This window comes from Marasmius oreades, chromosome 1, assembly GCF_018924745.1.
Source record: "Marasmius oreades isolate 03SP1 chromosome 1, whole genome shotgun sequence".
Classification (NCBI taxonomy): Eukaryota; Fungi; Basidiomycota; class Agaricomycetes; order Agaricales; family Marasmiaceae; genus Marasmius; species Marasmius oreades.
In genome coordinates this window covers 2,554,754-2,577,230 of record NC_057323.1, presented here as the reverse complement: position 1 = coordinate 2,577,230, position 22,477 = coordinate 2,554,754, and the positions used below count along the sequence as shown (strand labels likewise).

General features: G+C 44.4%; 3 protein-coding genes across 3 annotated transcripts; 1 reads left to right on the top strand and 2 right to left on the bottom strand.

Moving 5' to 3' along the window:
- Nucleotides 1-9,227: 9,227 nt before the first annotated feature.
- Nucleotides 9,228-10,276, bottom strand: E1B28_000806 (uncharacterized protein; the record flags this gene model as incomplete). Its single annotated transcript, XM_043146673.1, has 4 exons — nucleotides 9,228-9,410; nucleotides 9,470-9,904; nucleotides 9,960-10,065; nucleotides 10,119-10,276. The coding sequence occupies 4 exons, from the start codon at nucleotides 10,274-10,276 to the stop codon at nucleotides 9,228-9,230; spliced, it is 882 nt and encodes a 293-aa protein (XP_043015376.1).
- Nucleotides 10,277-12,729: 2,453 nt separating this feature from the next.
- On the bottom strand, nucleotides 12,730-13,050 carry E1B28_000805 (uncharacterized protein; the record flags this gene model as incomplete). Its single annotated transcript, XM_043146672.1, has 1 exon — nucleotides 12,730-13,050. The coding sequence occupies one exon, from the start codon at nucleotides 13,048-13,050 to the stop codon at nucleotides 12,730-12,732; it is 321 nt and encodes a 106-aa protein (XP_043015375.1).
- Nucleotides 13,051-20,204: 7,154 nt separating this feature from the next.
- Nucleotides 20,205-21,986, top strand: E1B28_000804 (uncharacterized protein; the record flags this gene model as incomplete). The annotated part of the gene is made up of 8 exons (XM_043146671.1): nucleotides 20,205-20,492; nucleotides 20,581-20,662; nucleotides 20,717-20,739; nucleotides 20,801-20,982; nucleotides 21,047-21,106; nucleotides 21,157-21,571; nucleotides 21,626-21,879; nucleotides 21,938-21,986. The coding sequence occupies 8 exons, from the start codon at nucleotides 20,205-20,207 to the stop codon at nucleotides 21,984-21,986; spliced, it is 1,353 nt and encodes a 450-aa protein (XP_043015374.1).
- Between the last annotated feature and the right edge of the window lie 491 nt (nucleotides 21,987-22,477).

Sequence of the window (22,477 nt, the reverse complement as noted above, 5' to 3'; positions counted from 1 at the left end):
CTTGACTAAATGGTTAAGAGACAAATATGGAGTTAGAGGTATTCGTATCTCACCATATAATTCTCAGGCCAATGGAAAGATAGAAAGAGCACACTTTGATATAAGACAAGCATTGGCAAAAGCCACCAGTGGGAATTTACACCACTGGTTTTATTTCTTGAAACATATCTTGTGGGCAGACAGAATTACAACTAGGAAGAGTCTAGGGTGTTCACCCTACTTCTTTGTTTTGGGGGCAGAACCTATTTTGCCTCTAGATCTGGTAGAATCTACTTGGTTAGTAAAAACACCTGAAGGGGTTTGGACCAGGGAAGAACTTATTGGATTTCGTGCTCAAGCCCTAGCAAAACATCGTACACATGTATTAGATATGGTGCAAAGAGTATCCGAAAATAAAAGAAGGAATCTAAGAAAATTTGAACAAGACTATATGCACACTATAAAGCTGTATGACTTTAAACCGGGTACATTGGTCCAAGTTCGAAATACACAGATTGAAAAGAACTTAGATAGAAAGATGTTTCCTCGATACTTTGGTCCTTGTATAGTAATTAGAAGGACAAAAGGAGGTTCGTATATCTTAGCAGAAATGGATGGGACTCTTATGAGAGGAAAGTATGCTGCTTTCAGAGTTCTGCCTCATGTGGCAAGATATACTCCGATCGAGTTACCTTCGGAAATAGAAAAACTTATACATTTGTCTAAAGAAAAGTTAGATAAATTAGTAGAAGAAGATGAAGAAGTTGAGTATGGTCCGGACAAAGACTATATCTTCGACCAAATTCCTAACTTGCGACTTAGCGAAGAGGAAACAGACGTCGGACACAACTTCGAAGAGATTGAAGAAAGCGATGTCGACGACTAAAGTCAACTTCAAATCAATCACATTTGCGCAACAGCGCTACAGACGACAAGTACAGTATAAGTCCAAGCGAAGTGTATGGATTATATATTTTACTTAGAAAAGGAAAACGGAAAAATGGTAAATTAGGCGGAGACGTAGCCAGTCTTCGAGGTCTCGCCTTGGACAGAGACGTCCTTGATGGCCTCCTCGATGGATTCGGTGTCCATAGAATCGTCGATACCTAATTTAGCAAGGCGGACGCGATTAATTTCGTCGAGCTGAGAAATAGTGAACTTGTACTGGTTGTGAGCGTAAAGGATGGTATGCTGAAGAGTAACCGCCTCAGTGCGCAAGAAGTTGGCAACAGAAAGAAGATGCTCCGGATCGTATTTGGAAAGGTTGGCAAAGGGCAGCAACCCTGCAATATGAAGAATACGTTCGTGGCCTTCCTGTCGAAGGCGGAGTTCCTCTACGATATTTCAGGACAGTACAAAGGAGAAAAGAAATAAGAGAAGATACCGGGTGTTTCTTCAGCGGTGTCAATGATTGGAGTTGGCAAGCGAGCCTTCTTGGCCCTAGACAAGGCCATGGTGGAAGTACCGTTAGGGCCACTCTGAAAGGAATAATTAAAATAGGACAGAAATCGAAGACTTCAAGAAACTGACTTTCTTGAACTTAAGGGCAGAATTAGCACGGGCACCCTTGCCCTTGGCAACGTCCTTACCAGTGGACTTGCCTTCTTTCTGTTTGAGGACGGAATGGATAGAGGCTTCGAGCCCCTCCATCTCCTGAAATTTAGTAAGGAAAACAGAAACAGAGTTGGAAAGTACCTTTGGCTTAATGGAAGCGTCAGCGACGAGTTCCATATCTTCGTCAGAGTCGGACACGACCAACTCCGCAGATTTCTAAAGGAAAGAAACTATTAGGAATATCTTCGACATCGTTGAGATAGGAAGCGTACAGCAGAGCGCTTGGAGCCTTTGGCCTTGTTGCAAAGGGTTTCCTCTTGCTTGGTACGGATGGCCTGCACCTCGTGAACGAAAGCGAGATGACCGCAGTAGCTGGGAACCTCAGACACGCCGGAGACCTTCTGGAGCTTCTTGAGAAGCTCGACACATTTCTTGATGAAGTTAAAGGCCTCGGTATCTTTCGCGATGTGGTAGATAGACATGGAAACAGACTATGGAAGTTAGTCGAAGAAGAAAGGAAATGAATGGAACAACGTACTAGACGGTTGGCAATGGCGTGAGCGCCTTCATCGGCGAGCACACTCATATTGCTGGCGAGCATGGCTTCCATATGTTTGATGAAAGCATCGTTGTGCTTAAGGAAGTGGTCACAACCGTTCCAAGCAGGGACCTTGCTGGCAGTAGACATATCGAAGACGGTACGAGATGAGAGTGTAGAAGTAAAAAGAACGGAAAATTGGGTGAGGATAGGAATGGCCTCACTGAGGCTTTTATACCGAAAGGTATAGTCAACGGAGTTGACAGTTCTTTTGTCAGGGGGAGAGGACTTGAAATTCGAACAGAATTTTGCGTTTTGCAACTAAGCAACGGCTAAGAATGGATCGTCGATGTTGGTGCAACAGCCCAGAATTGCCGGAAATTCGATCTTCCGAGTAAACCCTACACTCTAAGAAACAAGAGAACCATAAGGAAAACCATGAGGATGATCGAGATGCCATCGAGACACATATGGTTTCAAGGTCGAAGATGGGGTCTTAGTAAAAGAAAATAGAAAAAACACATTGAAAACAAGATCTATACTATGGACAGCGTGGCGTAGGAAATGTAGATCATGTCTAAATAAGGAAATTTGATCGGAACTCGACTTCGAAGATTTAGGCTACATGAAATCCGCGGATATGTACCTAGCAGTGTTAAGTTCAAAGTCAAAGAAACCACAGTAGGCTTGTGGAGGAACATATTGGATGGAATCCGATACGATGAAGAAAGAATGGAAAATGGCGATGCACCAAGCTTTGACAGCGCCTGGAATGGAGGCAATTTCGAGCTTCAGGAATCCGACTCGAGCCATAGCGTTCGCAAGTCGATGAAAGAATGAGCATGCAGCTGTAGGAAAAATGTGATAGCAGAGGGGACCTGTGATAAAAGGTCTCTGTGCTGGATCGAACGTGAGGACAAACTTGAAGTAAGGTCCGTCAGAATGGCGAAGGGAAACCATGAATTGGAGTTGGATGGCTAGTTCAGCTTCTCGTTTAGTCAAAAGAGGCGTATGAAGAACGATCTGGTCTCCAGCAATGTAGTAGGAAAGCCCTACATAAGGAACAAAGTTCCTAGGGTATGCCTCTATTCGATGTCTAGATTCGAGATTGCATATCGAAGACATTAGAATGGACTTACTAGAAACCAATAACTCATACAGCACTTCAATGGCTAGCTTCATGTTTGTCAGGATAGAAGGGAATATAGAAAAGAATAAAGGGAAAGTAGGACTTAGGGGTCTCTTCAATATCGTTGAAGTCACTAGACAGGGGCTAACAAAGGCACTCTGTCTAAGTCAAAAGTCTTCGAAGACTCTTAATTCCTTTATCACACAGTAATAGAAGGAAAAATACAGAGTGTATTTTTATGCTACACAGTAGCAAAGATATAGAAATACATTTTTTTAAAGTAGTATGTATACTACTGAACAGATAAAAGCATTACAAGAAATAAGAAAAGAATAGGTCCCGAGACCAATGTCTCGAGAACCGCAAGTCCAAGCAATAGTCCATGGCAATATATCGACAAAGGTCTCTAGTAGACTTACTTAGTCAGGTCAAGGATATCGACGATGCGGACTTACACTTAGGCGAACGGCCAAGAGGGTCGGAAGACGGGGCAACATCCCCAGGCGACGGTGCCTCAACCAAATGCTCTTTCCCCTCGACAACTGTTTGACCCGGCTGTTGAACCACGGATTCCTCAACTTCCTGAGCTGACGCGCTGTCATCACGAACTGGTTCCGGAGCGTTCTGCTGAAAGGAAAAGAATATTTAGAAAGAAAAAGTAAGTTGAATAGAAATATAAAGAAAACGTACTTGAGTGGCACCGGTCGAACCGAGAGCCACAGAGAAGGACTCGCCGGTCGTCGGGTTGAGAAAGGTCGTCGAAGACCCATCCACCTTGACCTCCGTGAACCCCTCGGCCTCTCCATCTTCCAGTGGCCACTCGAAAAGAGCACTGAGCCCTCGGATTGTCTCGGAAGAGAGCGCCAGACCGTCTGGATGCAATTGAAGGTACTCAAGGACCACCTTTGGATTGATCGCGACATCTTGAACTTCATGAGCCTTGTCGACGATGTTGGCACGGAGGGAGGAAATCGAGTCTTGAAGAGACCTAGCTTGTTCGTTGAGCTGGTCATAGATCTTCAAGAGCTGCAGGAGCTCTCCTAGACGTGAGTGGAAGTCTAGAAAGACACGTTAGTCAAAAGAATAGAATAGAAAAACAAGAACTTACTGCTGGGGGTCGAACTAGCCCAGTCCCGGATGATGTCCATCCTAGACCAGGACTCCGACTTCGGCAGAATCCAACTGCAAGGGAACCGTGACACCTTGCATCGATCACACTTCTCGCTTTTTGTCATAGAGCGCTCACACTTGACTTTTGCGGAAGCGCAGGCAAAGCAAGGGAGCATCAATTCCTGTTTACAGGTGAATCAGTACCAGAAAAAGAAGTAATGGAAGAAACTTACTGATGAAAGAGTCCGGCCGCTCTCGAGAACATCTCGAAGTGAGAAGGCTTCTGCCTCAGGAACATTGAAGCGAAGCGGGACATCTAAGATAAAGATTAGAACAGAAAGATTATTAAAGGAATATGAACTTACTATCGGCGTCGAGACCTTGCAGATGCTTTTGGGTTTGCAAATGCTAGATAGTAGGTTCTCAGAAAAGAAAAGAAGAATTAAAGAAAGGAATTACAATGTCAAATCGACGATTGGAAAACCATTTTGAGGGTTTAGGAAGATAAGGGGACGGAGATCTGGGCTTGGCCTTGCCCTTCCCCTTGTCCTTTCAAACCTCAATGACTTTAGCGGAAGCGGGGGTCTTCAACGATTCTTGCTTGATCTTCACAAGGGTTCCGGTTGAACTACGCTAATGCGACTTAGTTGACTATGCTACAAGGTTCTTTTTGCACTTTAAAACAGTGCTACGGAGCGATATTTATCGTATTAAGAACTAGAGTGAGCCCGAATTGCTAGTTAAAGCTAGTGCCGCTAGTAGGATGTGCCGTAGGCGCAGCTAGACCAGTTAGAGAGAGCCGTAGATCGTGTCAGAAAACTGTATGACCGTTCAAAACCTGTAGAACACTATGAGCAGAGGACTTAAGTGGTAATTCACCGAGTTCTACTCTCTACATCCTACTATGCACTGGCATATCAAGGGATTGTACTATTAGAAGACTTGTAGTCTTCACAGAACCGTTTGTAGCAGAACTTAACAAAGTCAAAAGACCTTCATACTAGGAGTACCTACTTCTACGGGGGATTTAGTTGACAAGAAATCGGACATTGGACCACACAGACTAGGAGAAATTTGATATGACCGTAGATCGAGTCCCGATCTGAGGAAAAGACAAAAAGACATGATACAGATCCCAGATCACAGATAGAGTATAAGACTCCACATGGATTCGTAGCTACGATGCATTATTTTTAGAGATGAAACAAGTAGAGATACGATTACAAAGCTAGCGTAGAAGTAGTATAAAAACAGCTCATGTATCTGTAGATAAAAGAAGTACTACCCGTGCGTAGGAAAGTCCTGAGTGGGTTGCCCGTGAGTAACTGCTCTTGACACCCAATAGAGAGATTTGCCCTGTCTTTGTGCAGTGAAACGATAAGATTTGATTTGGACCATACGAGACCGTCGAGGTCAAAACTAGAGAACTATCCGTCCGTAGGCCGCCGAGGTCTTGATTACTGTTTCGTGATCCGTCGAGGGTCTTAGCGTTCGTGTCCGCCGAGGACTTAGTTTTCGTGTCCATCGAGGACAATAGTCTCCCATCGTTCGAATTAGTCTTACCATAGACGAAATTCATAGTCCCACTTAGTCCACTGGACAATAAACAGAGCCCCTACAGACCCTAGAATCCCCATAGCTGTGGTGTTTTACACTTGCAGTTACACATTGACTTCATAAGACCTTCATACGATACTGAGACTGTGATCTTGTGCGTAACCTTTGCCAAGCAGTCCACCCTTGCAATCTTTCCTGGTGTGTAGAGTTATTGATAGACTTTACACGGAAGTTTACTAGTTTTTGGGTTGATTTGGTGTTGGTGCTACTCCCGTAGCTCTGATATTAGGTTGACTCTTGAGTGGTATACTTCGCCCTTTAACGCGTAGTGCGAGGGCCGGGGGACCGAGTCGATGAACCAGCAGCCGGGGGATCGTCGACGATTTCGACTTCAGAAGAAGAGGCCTTCTTGTCGTTCTCTTCAGACCGGCGTTGTTTTGAAGACATCACGCGGACCATTCGGTATCCGGGATGCCAGGGAGAGTAAGGGCGAAGTTCAAGATCGGGGAGAACGTTGTATAGATAGTTGACAGAAGGCGCGGCCTTAAAGTTATGTTAAGGCTACGGAAGACAGTTAGTGTCGACTACGAAAGAAAGGAAATATGGAACGCACAAGGTTATAGGTCGCCCAAGTGGCGAGTTCATCAGCAGAAAGCACCCAGGAAGCTTCGTAACATTGGGAATTCACTATCCTTGAGGCAGCAGAAAGGATCGATCCCACTGCAGGCGGGAAGCTTCGATGAAACGAAAACTTGCGGAATTCAAAAGCCAAGCGTTCCTAGAGTGCGAAATGCGTCAGAAATGAGACAGAAAAGAAGAGAAATGGGAATAACACGTACCAGCTCTATTCCGCAATGCTTTAGAGCACAGAGGAGGAGTCCGTCGCGTGAAAGTTCTTTGGAGGGAGGAAAGGTGATTGCGTCGCCGAATGTGCGGTGTATTGTGAACATGGCCTCATTGAAGGACGAAAGATCGCTGAGAGCCGCTGGCGAAAGGCCCGAAAGCGACGAAGAGGAAGACATGGTAGGAAAAGGGAGGAAGGAAAGTTGAAAAACGAACCATTGAACCTTGAAAATATAAAAGGGGCGATCAGCAAACCCCGAATTGACTTAGAAATATTTTGAACATACCTCTCATGGAAGTAGTGGAGTGGGAAAGTTCTAAATAAGGAAACCTTAGCTACAGATCTCGAAAACGAGTTGATGGCTAAGTCGCTAGTGTATAATCAATTCAATTTGATATTGATAACGCTTCTAAGCGAGATATATGAAGGAACCGATTGATATGGGGACTTAGAGTCCTCGGGAAAGAGATTTTGGACTTCGAGGAGGTCTAATCAACCAAAGAACATTGCGAAACAGGTCGTAGACTTTGCAGATTGACTCCGGACAAAGATAATATGGACTGGGGACAGTCCTTTCTTTTGTTAGGGGGAGATATCGTGGATATAATCTACTAGTACCTAAATAAACGCATTTTTAACATTTTTATATATAATATAATCAAAATGGGAACATAATATGAGGATTAGAGCAAGCCCAAGCTGCTGGTCAAAGCACGGGTCTATTTGCGGGTTATCCGAAGTACAGAAAGTACGAAACACCCTATAGATGAGAGTCTCCGACGTTCCAAAACCCGTAGGAACTGATGAAGCAGCCTTTAAAAACCTTCGTTCATTTGCATAGGCCTCGTCTCACTCGCAATTACCTGTAGCAAACATGGGGACACTTGATTTTACTATCAATTTATTGATTTCTTCGATATTGGTTGAAAAGACGGAAACAACTCTTAGAAGTACATCTGGAAGTAACAATCAGACGGATGTAACTATCTAAAGTCCACTTCGGACTTAAGGAACGGAAACAATGCCGGTGGCTGTAACTTACAGCTGGCTGGAAACAAGAAAAGGGGCGGATGTCGACGATATCCGGTCAGAAAGGATATTCTACCAGGAAAGAACCATAGAAACGATCCCTGGAATGTAGATCGAACAGTTTTGGACTATTCCAGATCGGATAGAACAAGAGAGAACAAGGGAGCACATGGGGACTCGCCTTGGAAACAAAAAGGGGTCAGGATGTATCCACATGCAAATGTCAAAGATATCCGACTCGGAACAGGAATAAAGAAACTATGAGGAAAAGGAATAAGGAATACTATATTATGGACAGTTTTATATCTAATTGACATGTACTATACCTGATTAAGGGTACTTTGGTATCTCTGAAAGGGATTTCTCTATATTTTCGACTTTTTACCATATCTTTGACGTTTGATTATTATTTATTCGAAAAGGCGTATATAAGGGAGGATGGTAGCAGCAGTATTTTGCCCAGTAACCTACGACAGAAGCCTAAGTGCTTTCACTAGGGGACTCTGGCTCATACTTTGCCCCACTTCTTTGAAGTTGGTGTTTGTATTTGGAAAAGATTGGATTTGAACTTTGAATTTGAATTGAATTTGTTGCCACTTTGGTACTTGGAAACTTTGAACTTGTAGAGTTGCTTTGACTCGAATTTGAATTGAATTTGATAGTTCTATTTGAACTTAGAAAGAATTGAACACCTCCTCGAAGTAGTGAACTTTGTAGAAAGCCTTTGTCATTTTGACTAGTGAACACAGAATTTGAATTTGTTTTGAACCATATAAAGCCCCACCCTTGAAGTCCTATCTTAGAGTTCTCAGTGAACCTTGCTGAGAGCGTCCATTGATACCGACCTCCACAAATCAACTACGCTAATTGCTAGTGTTGGGTTTGGTTTTGCGCACTTTGTGCTTGGAGTGTGTTTTGCTGCACCTAGTAGTAGTTTTTAGTGCCGTTATCGTATCAGCGAACCCAAAGAAACTGGAAGGGATAGTATTTGGCTTTTCCACCAATCTTTGGATCGCCAAATCAGATGGCTGTTGTGTGAAAGATGCCAATGACACAAGCATACTGTAGGGATGAACTTCTTTGTCTTTCGCTTCCAGATTAAGCAACATGATGTCGGGATGAGTTCGTGGATTGATCGCATCTCGACCTTGGCGAAGGTCGTAGGTTGGATAGTTGACTCAAAGCCGACCATGCTGGTATATCTTCCCATTCTTGAACATCAGTTCAAGTCGCTCTTCCTCGGTGTATTCTTCTTTTGCATCTGGACCATGAATGATATTCAAGGTGTAATCCTTGAGCTTATCTGTGAAATGCTAGGGTCAATTGTTAGAATATGAACTCTGATACATCTGTTTACTGCGTACTGCAAGTGCTGGATCATCTGGATCATCTGGGTCGCTCGCATTAAGTGCAGAGATGGAAATTCCGTGGTCCTCGCAATTGGACATCTGGAAGCGATCTCCTGATCATGACGGAGGTAGAGGCTCTCATTCAGGTAGGCCAAGAATTTTACAGGCTAGGCGTTTGGGAGCTCCATACACTGACTTGATTTGCTGGCTGACCTTGCACATTGCACACACTCGTTTGTCTGCACGAGCCACTTGGGCTTCAAAGTTGTTTCTATTCATTTGGCCATATCGCTTCTTTGAGAGTCTGTATTCGACTTTGACCTGTAAAGACGTCGAGTTATTTCTTGTTCAGTTCAAAGAAGCCTGGAAAGAACACGCACATTGAGTGTAGAATAGCTATCGGTTGTTCCACATTCCTTTGCAGTCGACAGGTTGAATTCGTGAAGTTTGGTACCTGTCGCCTTCACAGCTTTCTCAGCAACCCTTGCCACTGCCATAGCTTCAGTATCCTGCTTTCCCCCTTTACCAGACTTTTCTGTGCTGGCCTTGGCTGCTTTTTTTGCTGCTCGATGACCACGGTGGTCCACCTCGCTTGACAGCTCCTTCATTGGAATGTCCTTCACTTGGGTTGCAAATCTCCTTAAACTGGAGCCCAAACTCTTCGTGACCTCCTCAAGGGATAGTATAGTTGAGTCGTCAGGGATCCTCAGTTTGGCTAGAGCATGCCAGTGTGAGAGATCGAATAATAGGTCACTCACGATCTGGTTGAGGCCTGTATGTGAGGTAAACATGCCTTCAAAGCATGGAATAGCACACTGAACGAAGGATCACTCAGTATGTGTGCAAGTCGGTGAACGAATAGCACATTACCTGTAAGATATCTTTGAAGTCGTGAGCAGCCAGTTTCTTCATTTCCGAGACATTGTTGTGGAAACGACAGATCACGAAGCCTCCGAAAGTAGGTGTCTGATGATAACTGCGAGCATGATCCTTCAGAAAAAGATACATGTGGATGAAGAGTCTATTCACCGGTTATCCAACACCAGATCAGCCTTGAAAGAAACCAAGATCCGTATCAAATGTGTGAATGTTGCCTTCCAGACTCCCAGCTCAAATTTGTGGAGCAGGTCAACAGCGAGCATCTGGAATACATCAAAACCGTGCTCCGCTAATCGATGAGAGAACATGTTCTAGTTCTCTCATTAGAGAAAAGCGGGTATACAGTGCGACAATTACTTACTCGGATTGGTGTTAATGACTGTGGATCCAAAAGCTGCTTGACCTATTTCCCTTCAACGCCAACGCCGTTCTCAAATATGAACTTGCAGGCTTTTTTGACCCTTTCCCGATGATCAACATTGTCTACTCGTTGCTGGGTAATCTGACGTTGCATGTCTTGCTTTGTACTGAGCATCGGAACAAGAGCTTTTTGGAGAAGACAGCAAACACAGAGGCAAATGCCTAAGTGCTTGATGCAGACGAGAGAGACTCTGAAAAGGAATTAGATGCAAGGGAGTAGCGGACTCCATAATGACTTACTTTTCTGGATAATCAGCTGAATACGTGAAAATGTCAAGAAGGCTAAGGCGATGTTCCAAGTCTGCACACTCCATAACCAGGCCATTAGCAAATGCTTCGACAAATTCATCGTCCAATAGTATGCCCCATGCAGCCTGCATAACCTCACAGCTGAGGAACTGTAAAGTCTCTTATGAGGGTGACTTATCGTACACTTGACGGTATTGATCCTTAATGAGGTTGGGTAGCTGCCAGAATGCATGAATTGAAGCATACAGTACATGAAGAAAAACAATAACTCACATGAGGAAGATATGCTAGATGCGACCACGCATGGCGGCTAGGCATACCTCGGGGATACTTTGACAAGTTTCCCAATGAAACATATGGGCCAAAGAGATGCTGTACCGAAGTTGGCTAGATGCGTTGCATCAGGACTGAACATCAGCCACAAAAACATCGTCTCAATGCCAGGTGACGACATTGTCTTTTCACGATAGAGTCGGTTGGCACGGTTAGATGTATACACCTCGCCGTATACGTGCATGGGCTTCAATGGTAGAGTCTTCTGAACAAAAACTCTGTGTGGTTTGAGATGAAACTGGAAGAAGACTTTGTCCTTGACCAATTCACAGACAACGGGTAAGATTTTCCGGTGATGGAAGGAAATCTCTAGCTTGGGGGCATGTGACTTGGACTGATATGAATGGCCGGGACAAGGCATTGGAATGGAGTGTCGATTTATGCCACAGATCACTTTTTTCAAATGGAAGGGTGCTGCTGCTGTGGTACGATGTGTGAGGTATCTGTCAAGACGCCTGAGGTCTCGTTCTGCATTGAAGTTGTCGAGGTGAGACTGTTCAAAGCCAGGCTGGAGGAAGACGGCTTGTACAAGTTGGGTTGCAACAGAGGCAGGAATGGACTTTTCGTTGTAGAGGAAATTGATTAAGCGGAAAGTTGTGACATTTTGGAATGGTGCATGGGAAGAAGGATCGAGTCCACCTGGCTCCTTCGTCTTGGGTGTTACTTCATTTGAGATCTGGCCTGTGATTCCCCCCATAGCAAAAGACAGTTGTTGTTCTTCATTGCGACGATCCTTAGGCTGTGACATGGGATGATGCAAATCAGGTTCATTTGTAACGTCGGCAGCACTGAAGTGAGGGTTCTGAAGTGTTGAAAATGCGAAAGAGGCCCAATTCATCCATAACTGACTTCACAAACACATCAGGATGCTTGTGGGCATCTTCTACCATCAGATCTAACATGTCGATGTCCTCCTGGGGTGGTTGTATAGCATCTGGTTCAGCTGGAGGCAACTGTCCCTCACAAGGAACAATCGGGGATGGTGCATGAGTGATAGGCGTGGATTTGGGCTTCCTAACAGCTTTGAGAAAGACTGAAGGCGAATGAGAGTCGTAGTCTTCAAAATGAACATTCTTCCTCCGGATGCGCTCTGCTGGAAGTGGTTGCGGCTCTGGAATTGGACTCGGAGGATGAGCTAGAGACTCTGGCTCTGCCTCAAATGATGGTGGCAGTAGCTCCAAGGGTAGTGGGTCCGGTTCTTCTGGAATGGGTGGGGCAACCACCTAGGGAGAGCCGTCAACTTCAGAAGGGCTAAGGAGATACTAAGTTCAACATACTAAGGCTCGTTCCTTCAACTGTTTCATGAGCCCTTTGCTGCCTGTTTTCTTCCTGGCACAAGCTCTCTCATGGTGGGTCCTCCCTGATGATGAACATAGAGGTTTGTCGCAATAATTACATGTTTCTTTTGGCATTACGATGGCGAGCATAGTAGACCTGAAATAACGATGTGTTGGTGGATGTAATGGGGAAATTTGAAGTAGAACTCACAGTTAAAGAACGACTTGGTGCGTAAAAGACCTGGAATACCCCCTTTAGTTGAACGTCTATGGGAGATTAGGGGACACAACATGGAGCAGGTTTGACCGCTAGATGCAGCCAAGCAATGGCCACATCTCGTGGTAATTCAACTTTATGATCATGGTAATGACATGGTACCTAATGATCTACACTTATTGCGAGACTTCTATGGACAGCAAGATCAAGACCATGTACTCTCTTGTAGTGTACTCCAGCCCCTCCCTCCTAACTGTTCATTCAATCAAATCTCCCTCTGTCCCAACTCCATCCTTAGGATCTCGTGTCCTTTTGCTTCACAAGCATTCTCAACTCTCAAGTCCAACACCTGTTGCTTCAATTCCATGTTCTGCATTTCCAGTTTATTGTTGTAATCTGCTAGTTTGTCTCGTTCTGCCCGAAGGCGAGCAACTTGCATTTTCAACTGCATAATCTTCTTGTGTTTGTCGCCAATGAGGTGCTTCTTCGTCTCTTCATTATTTCTGAGCAGCAAGGGCAGAGCGCTAAAATAACAGCAGTTAAACTCGAGTGCATCTGAAGACAGAAAATACCATGTACCAAACATCAGATTTAGCTTTTAAAGATGTTTCGTGACTCTCCCTCTTAATTCTGGGTCGGATCGGGGGGCCAATGTTCCTTCAAGACTTCCTTTTTGATCAGTACAGAGGTGAATTCATTCTTAGGTGTAGAACAGTCGTTGCTGAGGGTGTGTGGACATTCACCAGCAATGGCATCTTCTTCCGAATATCAAAGGCAGATTAGGCAATAGACTTGATGCATGTGATATTGAAGCTCACCTTCCAAAGTGCGAGAACATTTCTTGACGCTATCGCGGATATACTCTACTAGTACCTAAATAAACGCATTTTTAACATTTTTATATATAATATAATCAAAATGGGAACATAATATGAGGATTAGAGCAAGCCCAAGCTGCTAGTCAAAGCATGGGTCTATTTGCGGGTTAGCCGAAGTATGAAAAGTACGAATTACCTTATAGACGAGAGTCTTCGATGTTCCGAAACCTGTAGGAACCAATGAAGCAGCCTTTTAAAAACCTTCGTTCATTTGCATAGGCCTTGTCTCACTTGCAAATACTTGTAGCAAACATGGGGACACTTGATTTTACTATCAATTTATTGATTTCTTCGATATTGGTTGAAAAGACGGAAACAACTCTTAGAAGTACATCTGGAAGTAACAATCAGACGGATGTAACTATCTAAAGTCCACTTCGGACTTAAGGAACGGAAACAATGCCGGTGGCTGTAACTTACAGCTGGCTGGAAACAAGAAAAGGGGCGGATGTCGACGATGTCCGGTCAGAAAGGATATTCTACCAGGAAAGAACCATAGGAACGATCCCTAGAATGTAGATCGAACAGTTTTGGACTATTCCAGATCGGATAGAACAAGAGAGAACAAGGGAGCACATGGGGACTCGCCTTGGAAACAAAAAGGGGTCAGGATGTATCCACATGCAAATGTCAACGATATCCGACTCGGAACAGGAATAAAGAAAATATGAGGAAAAGGAATAAGGAATACTATATTCTGGACAGTTTTATATCTAATTGACATGTACTATACCTGATTAAGGGTACTTTGGTATCTCTGAAAGGGATTTCTCTATATTTTCGACTTTTTACCATATCTTTGACTTTTGATTATTATTTATTCAAAAAAGCGTATATAAGGAAGGGTGGTAGCAGCAGTATTTTGCCCAGTAACCTACGACAGAAGCCTAAGTGCTTTCACTAGGGGACTCTGGCTCATACTTTGCCCCACTTCTTCGAAGTTGGTGTTTGTATTTGGCAAAAGATTAGATTTGAACTTTGAATTTGATTTGAATTTGTTGCCACTTTGATACTTGGAAACTTTGAACTTGTAGAGTTGCTTTGACTCAAATTTGAATTGAATTTGATAGTTCTATTTGAACTTAGAAAGAATTGAACACCCCCTCGAAGTAGTGAACTTTGTAGAAAGCCTTTGTCATTTTGACTTGTGAACACAGAATTAGAATTTGTTTTGAACCATATAAAGCCCCACCCTTGAAGTCCTATCTTAGAGTTCTCAGTGAACCTTGCTGAGAGCATCCATTGATACCGACCTCCACAAATCAACTACGCTAATTGCTAGTGTTGGGTTTGGTTTTGCGCACTTTGTGCTTGGAGTGTGTTTTGCTGCACCTAGTAGTAGTTTTTAGTGCCGTTAATGCTGTTGTCCATATCTCCAAGGGCAGACATAAAGATTGCAAATACGGACCTTTGAGTACCATCCAGGGAAACAGGATGTCAGTTATTCACTTACCGAACACAGTTGAAGGACAGAGTGTGTCGAGTACGTCAAAGAAAGTGGATGAGAAAGAAACAAAGCATTTGAGTTTGGAACATTTCCACTCCCTCCATCCCCCGATCTATCATCAATCTCCGCTTTGGTGGTGACGCATGGAGACTGAAACTTCTACAACTTGAGTTCGCGTAAATTTGCATGATGTGTTCTCCATTTCTTCGCTGTTTGCCGCTGTCGCGAAATCCTATGGATCCTGGATCGCTGTACCAACACCACCGTCTTTCTCTCCTTCCCAAATATCACTTGCATAGAGTGAGTTGGGCACCTGAAAACATGAGAAAAGTCAGCAAATGCTTACAAGGCTGACTATAGTTTTAAAAGAAAAGAATTGTACGTCTCTTGATAAAATTCTAAGTCTGTTTTTTTTTGTTCTAGTAGTGACTATTACATGTTCTTAGAGTTTTACACACTTGTATTTAGAGGTAGAGCAAGCGAGAGCTCACTTAGGACGGCAACAAGTGCTAGGACTTGAAGTTCGACTTGGATGACTTGGAAGTCGATTTCAGATCTTCCAGTTACTTATTTACATTCAAATGCATTTGTTTTGTTAACTACCATACTGTAAAATGAGCAATGGCAGACTTAACGCTCATGTTGATGGTGGTTCTTGGAAGAGGGCGGCATAAATTGTTTCCCATGCAAGTCATCGTGGGACTGCAATGAAACTGCCTAAGTCAGAACAACAACTACAATGACTCGCATGGGAAACAATTTATGCCGCCCTCTTCCAAGAACCACCATCAACGTACGCGTTGGTGAATTTATAGCCTACCTGTTAAGGACGTGTGGAATGACTTGGAACTGAATATAACCAAAAGGAGAAATGATAAGATAAGATATAAGATATGTACTGAAAGATATACTAGAAGAGGAATGATCTAAGATGAAGAGAGGGAAGAAACAGAGTTGATTGGAGTGTGTCAGAGAGCGACGAGGAGAGCGAAGGAGATAGTGAAGAGAATGACGGAGTCTTGACAGTAGCCGAAGTTATTGGACAATGGCTCCCTGAGTCGAACTGCCTTAGACCAGGTCACTGGGAAGCCAGAGTTGAGTTTAATTCTAAAGAATGTAACTACTAAGTCGTACATCTTATATAGGATAGAATGTACAAGGTCCGAGACAGATCCAATAGTTGGATCTGCATTTGGACAGCCGACTCCCAAGCCGATAGCCTAGGCTTTAATGGGTAGTATGGAGATTAAGGTAAGTGGAGTAAGTGACCAGTCGGACCGGATCGGTCCGGCATGGATGTAACACTACCATAGGTGTTCGTTCCTCGTAGTAGTTGAAAAACAGAGTAGATAGTAAAATACATCAAGAATATTTCTGCTATGAGCGAGAGAGAAATCCAATGTGAGCAAAAATTCCCAATCTAAATTCATTGACAGAAAAAACCCTAGTGATAGTGCTGACAGTTGATTTTATAGGCTCAGCTCACACAGTCCAGGTTTAATCTTCTGTAGAGGTCCCAAGCCAAATGGTATGTGATTTCTACTCTGGCAATGCTTCGTTGGCTGAGTTTCATAGACTTCAGATGCTCGCCGGTATCTTGACCTCGAATCCGAACACGATAGTAGCGACTCGCAGGAGTTCGAGGATGATTTAGACTTTGATGGTAAGTATTATTTACACTTCCAGTATCGTATTGCTAACTGACGTCTATTACTGTAGGTTTTCTCGATGATCAGGATCAGGACGAGACCAAACCTCAACCTTCACACATACCCAACGCAGACTCAGAAGAGCTGGAAGGATCATCATTCATTGATTATCTAGAAGCTCGTTACATCAACAAGATGTTGGCACTACCAGCTATCGAAGAGACCTACAATTTGAACTGGAGACGGCTGGATGTGGCTGAATGGCAGAAGGGAAGATTGAGTGGGAAGGAGTGGTTAAAGGACAAGGCGAGAGAGAAAAGGTCTGCCCCTCGTGAGGCTGCTGTTGGTGAATGGGTCCAGATCTGGTCTGGAAGCTACAAGGGCAACATAGGATTGGTCTCAGAAACACGAGGTGAGAGGTCCCATGTTCTACTTGTTCCCCGGCTGGATACCAATTTCATGGCAGAAGGATCTTCTCGAAAGCGCAAGAGACTTGCTACACAGTCTTTACCTCAGCTTTTCGATCCTCGCAGCTTCCCAGACTGTGTATTGCTCGATGATGCAGATGTTTTCCAGTACAAGTATCTTCAAAAGACCTTCGTTCATGGGCTCCTCATTTCCTCCTTCTCCAATTCCACCCTCATACCCACAACGACCATTCCCCCTCGACTCGAAGCGTATTTCAATTGAACAAAACATCCTCTTATTAATAAGCATCCCATGCCTTATTCAGCAGACTGGGTTCTCATTGCTGGCAACAAGATCCTTCCTTCCAAACCCTTATTGAGTACAATTCACGGTTCATTCAAGTACTTGAATGCACGTCTAGACCCGAAGCAGCCCCAAACTTGTACGGTTGCCTTTGAAGATGGTGATTACGCCCTTCCTGTTTGCCAGGCTCGCAAAGCTATTGATCCTGGGGATTTTGTTTGAGTCATAGGTGGTATTCGCAAAGGGAGGGAAGGACTCGTTGTCACATCAAAGAACGGTATACTGGAGGTGGCTGAAGATGACGCTGATCAAACCATTGTAAGTCTCATGCTTCCATCTCAAGGTACAGTACTCATTATTGTCTAGTTCAAAGTCTATCTCAACTCTACTGAGACAATTGCGTCAACAAACACTACGACACCTTGGGTTGAGGCAACTATCACCATGCAACAGGGTCCTTACACCTTCAGGCAGTGCATCGTTAAGAATGTCGTGAGGTAGGAACGGTGGGAGGGTAGACACCTAATGCTGAGCATTTATGTGCTTGAGCTACAGTGTCATGCCCTTCTCAACCACGAAAATGTTGTGGAAGGTAGTAGTGGAATGAAGCTCGTTGACTGGTGACCTCTAACTGAGGTTCAAGAATGTGTTTACGGTGTTGGGCCCTCGATGTCAGTGGGGAAGGAACCTTGGATAGGGACGAAAGTACAGGTTATCCGTTCTCATTTCAAGGGCTTGACTGGTATGGTTTGCGAAGTCTCTTTGGACTGGTCTTCCATGTCCAAGTCCAGATTACTTTTTAAAGTAGAGTTGGATGTGTTCCAAGCGCATCAAATTCAGCCTATTCAGGAAATGGACTACAGCTACGTCGTGGAACTCAGGTCGCAAAAGTTCCTCAATGACTGGCGTCCACTTGGTCATGGCCATGAATTCTGGCTCCCTCGTGAAGGTCTATGGAACCTGGTCAATACCCTCAAAGCCATCCATGCGAGCTATGTCCCGAACACTGTGGCACCTAGTACTCCCCTCCCATCACATGAAGAAATGATTGAGATGCTGGTGACTGGAGAGGATACATGGAATCCACGTTCACCTACATGGAATCCAGCACCATGTCTACCCACCCCCCCACTTCCAGAAGAAATACCAGCTTGGGATCAGGATTGGGATTTAAGTACCCTTTCTTCCACCTCAAACCCATATCTAGCAGCTGCCCTTGCCCAATTCAACGCTGCAGGAGAAGGCATGCCTAAGAGTGTGCCAACCAACTCAGCAGAGGAAGTGGCAGCATGTCAGGAGGGTGAACCGCCTATGCATATGCCGGGCCTCAAGCCCTGACGCTGAGGATAGCATATGCCTAAAACAACCCAACACCCACGTAGAGCGTACTCCGAGGGGTACCAAACCCCGGTACTCTGACCTACTATGAGATTGTACTCCAGACTACTGCTGGTGGACCATCCTACAGGCCTATCGGCAATAGAGGATGACAAGAGCTGGCAACCAAGGAGAATGAATAATGATGATGTCCAGTATTGTGAATATCCGTGAATCGTGTGGTGAGCCGTACGACGAACCGTACTCCTATAATGAGAGCAGACCTTCGGCGGTGAGTGTCCTATGATGAGGACCGTACCCTCACAGGTCGGTACTCCAATGACAACAAGAGCATATGATAGATGGTACCCAACGTACACCAGTGTAGTGTACCACATACCTGTAACCTAATCCATGCGTACCCCATCCTGTACTCTATCACAGGAGGAGGGGCTCTAGGACGAGTCCGGACTGCGATTAGATGGCGAGTCCCCTAATAAAGGCGACCTGGGCGACGTCGAGCGACAGAGTGAATGGGGTAGAGGCAAAGGATAAAGGATGAGGGACAAAGAAGATCAAATTCTAGGGAAATACTACCACTAAGTACTCCTTATATATCTATCTAGTAGAAAGGGTTGTACTCCTATACCGATGACCCCTTCTCTAAGCTTAGGAGTACTCTCCTATGAATCGACCTCTTTCACATGAAATCTTCCTTGATCATACACCAAGTGTAACAGTTGACCATATAGGAGGAAAAAGTCGGTGGCAGGTATTACTCCTGGTTCAGTTCATGACACAGCAACTGTTACTTCTCCTCCTCCACCACCACCACCCTCATACTAGTTCTCCACAGGAAGCCTAGTGAATATTGAGTTTCAAATCGGTTTGAAGAGCACTGGAAAAGACGAGTGGGTCACCCTCCTCAAGCCTGTCTCTATTGATGGCAAGCCCGTTATCCACTTTTTGAAAGACAACACACTCCTCCATCAAATTGATGACATCAGGATGCCCCATGACACCATCAAGCCTAGCACTGAGAAAAACTTAATGGTGGTGGTTGGTGGTGCCCCTGAAAACATCAGGAAGCTTGTTCGATGCTTAGGCAACTTCTATTTAGGAGAGAAGACTGAAGACAGGCATAGAATAATTGTCAGAGTTATCAACAAGAACACCATGCGTGATGAACAACTGGCTCAAGAACGCCTAGAGTTGGATCCCAGGGGCGATTTAGTAAGAGTGAAGGAGACAGATAAAGAAAGGGCGAGATTTAGTAAGGATATCAAGGCAGTTCACAACACTATTTTGGTGAGCAATGGACGTAGGGCTGAGATACGACCTATTCCTTGATAATTTCTTGCTTTGCATTAATTGGACTGTAGCTAGACACTTCTTGTAGCCATAGGTGAATTACATGTGTATCATTAACATACCTCTACATTTTGCCAGACTTCTATATTGTGCCAGCACCCTCAACTAACTACCATCGCCGTCAACAGAAAAGTACGTCTCCTCTGTTTTTTGTCGGATTGATGAATGTTGAATGCAAACCCATTTATCACACAGGACAACAACAGCATCTCTGGGAAGGAGAAAGAAGTGGACTTCAAGTGAGCTTGCTTGAACTCCACAGAAAATGCTGTTCAGCATGTTCAACTGCTCCCACGCCAATTATCTTCACAGATGAAGTCAATGTTTGATCTTACCTCCTTGCTTAACAGCATCAATAAGTCGGGTCATGGGGTTTGCACAGGCCTCGACGCTTGGATCTCTTGAGGCCCTAGTGGATTTCTTGAAAGTCGGTAAGATTTCTGTGTCTGGGATCAATATCAGACCTGTCCACAAGAAAAACGCCATGCAAGCTGGTTCAACACTGGAGAAAGCGAGAGAAATGGCTTGCATTATTTGTTCTGACGTTCCCGTCGATAAGGATCCTGAACGTGTAGCAGTAGAGATGGGGATCAGGTTATTCAGAGGTGATCTACTTCAGATTTCCACACGACAATCTACTTGCACAGGATTTCTTGTGAGTGTCCAATGCTATCGGCGTTCCATTCAGCAGTAAGCAAGAAACTTCTTGTGGTATTTCAGGAATTCAAATTGATGATATCCAGGACCTTCATGCCGCTCACGCCTCGGAAACCTGGGCCAAGTACATCAACATGCACACTGGTCGTCAAAATGATGCCGCTACAGGTGAGTTACATTGTTTTGGTTCCATTCCGTGTACTCAGTTGTCTCCCACCACAGCTTACATCCACAGCGTCATGGATGTGCAATCCACTTGTACTACTACCTTTTTCCAGTCAGAAAGCTGACATCTCTGCTTTTCAGTGCACCAACCCTCGTGTCAACCGTGTCATCTTCGAGAGTAACAAGGCTGTTGGAGTCGCATATGTTCCTCTTGTAATCATACTCATAAATCGCAACTCCTGGAGACTGTCGTCAAAGCACACAAGTATGTCGTTATCAGCAGTGGTACCCTCAGCACTCCTCAAATTCTCGAGTGCTCTGGTGTTGGTAAAAGCTTGACGTCCCGATTGATGCTTTTGCAAGTCAAGTATAACGTCATTTTGTCAGGTGTCGGCCCTTGGCTTTCTCATCGGTTGTACCTTTGCGCCTAATCAACAAACTTCACTGGTATGTGATTTCCTCCGTTTATTTGGCCTCGTTCTCACACCTGTCTCCAGTCATGCAATGGTTAACCACCGTATTTGGGTAAGAGGTCATGCCAGAGACATGGATATGAATGCCCCTCCACATGGTGTCCAATTACAACTGACAAGTGGTAACGCGACAGATCCCATTCCGATCGACGATACACAAGTTGCGGCCAATCATGGATACTTCCAGTTCAAAGCTACGCCTGGCGTGTTCCAATTAGGTATCAGAGAAGGGAGAGGTCGGGGTATATTTGAGATGGAGAGTGTTGGAAATGAAGGGTGGGATAGTCCTAGCGTAGCTGAAGTTAGAGATGAAATTACAGTCACGAGCTTTGAAGCACTGACATTGTATCTGAGGTTGATGAGGAAGAAGGGGATGGAGAAGGTTGATGTTCTGGATGAGGGCAACAATGAAGATGTTGAGGGATTGTCGGTAATTTTGGTGAGTGATTTCTTTTTCAAGTGCCGGTTCAATTCGTTTGACTCCTTTCATTAGTATCAAATCAATCTTCAGTCCATAGGAACCTCACTCAGCGTCGTTTGCAGGAGTGAACAAGCAGAAATCAACACTTTCACAATTGCTTCTGGACTGCTATACAAGGTATTTTCCAGGCGACTTTCTTCCAACTTTCTTTTTCTAAAAGGCAGACCCAAGTGTTTTGTTGGAATCATGATTTTGAGCGTTCTCAAAAACATCAAGAGCACTGTTAAATTCTGGTTCATTGAAAACTTCCTTTCCCCTCTTTCCTGGTAAGCAGTAATTCCGTTTAATCTTCAACTTGAGATTCCACTGACGCACCCGCTACAGGAATTCATACCGCATCTTGCTTCAGCCTACAACTTCTAGTACGAGTTAGTTAGCGATCTTCCTGGTGTTGGGTAAACATGTCTTTACATTCACGTCGGAGCGTGACTTGATGGTCAGTCATTAGCGAGCAACACCAAGATCACCACACCACTCTTTCGATTTATCGTGTCTCCAACCAGATATTCACTGAATGATTTCCTCTGTGGCGACAAGGATGCTCAAAAAGAGGTAAGGTTCATGCATATTGTACTCAGCACACTTGCTTCCCATTCAGCGAATATTTGGCGGGTGTATGTCTAGAGAGGGCGAGATTATCTTGAACACCATCGATGCCAGTTTCAAGGTGTGTTACTTCGATTTCTTGCTCGGACAAAGACTAACATTGGTATCAGATTTGTCCGATCAACATTGATCATTGTTCGGATGGCCATGGTATAAGATCATTCAAAACAATCATCGGAGATGGTACCCATTTTGGCCAGCGGATTCAGTGGATGCTGGTGGTATGCACCGGGCTTGGTTGTACCAGAGAAGGAGAGA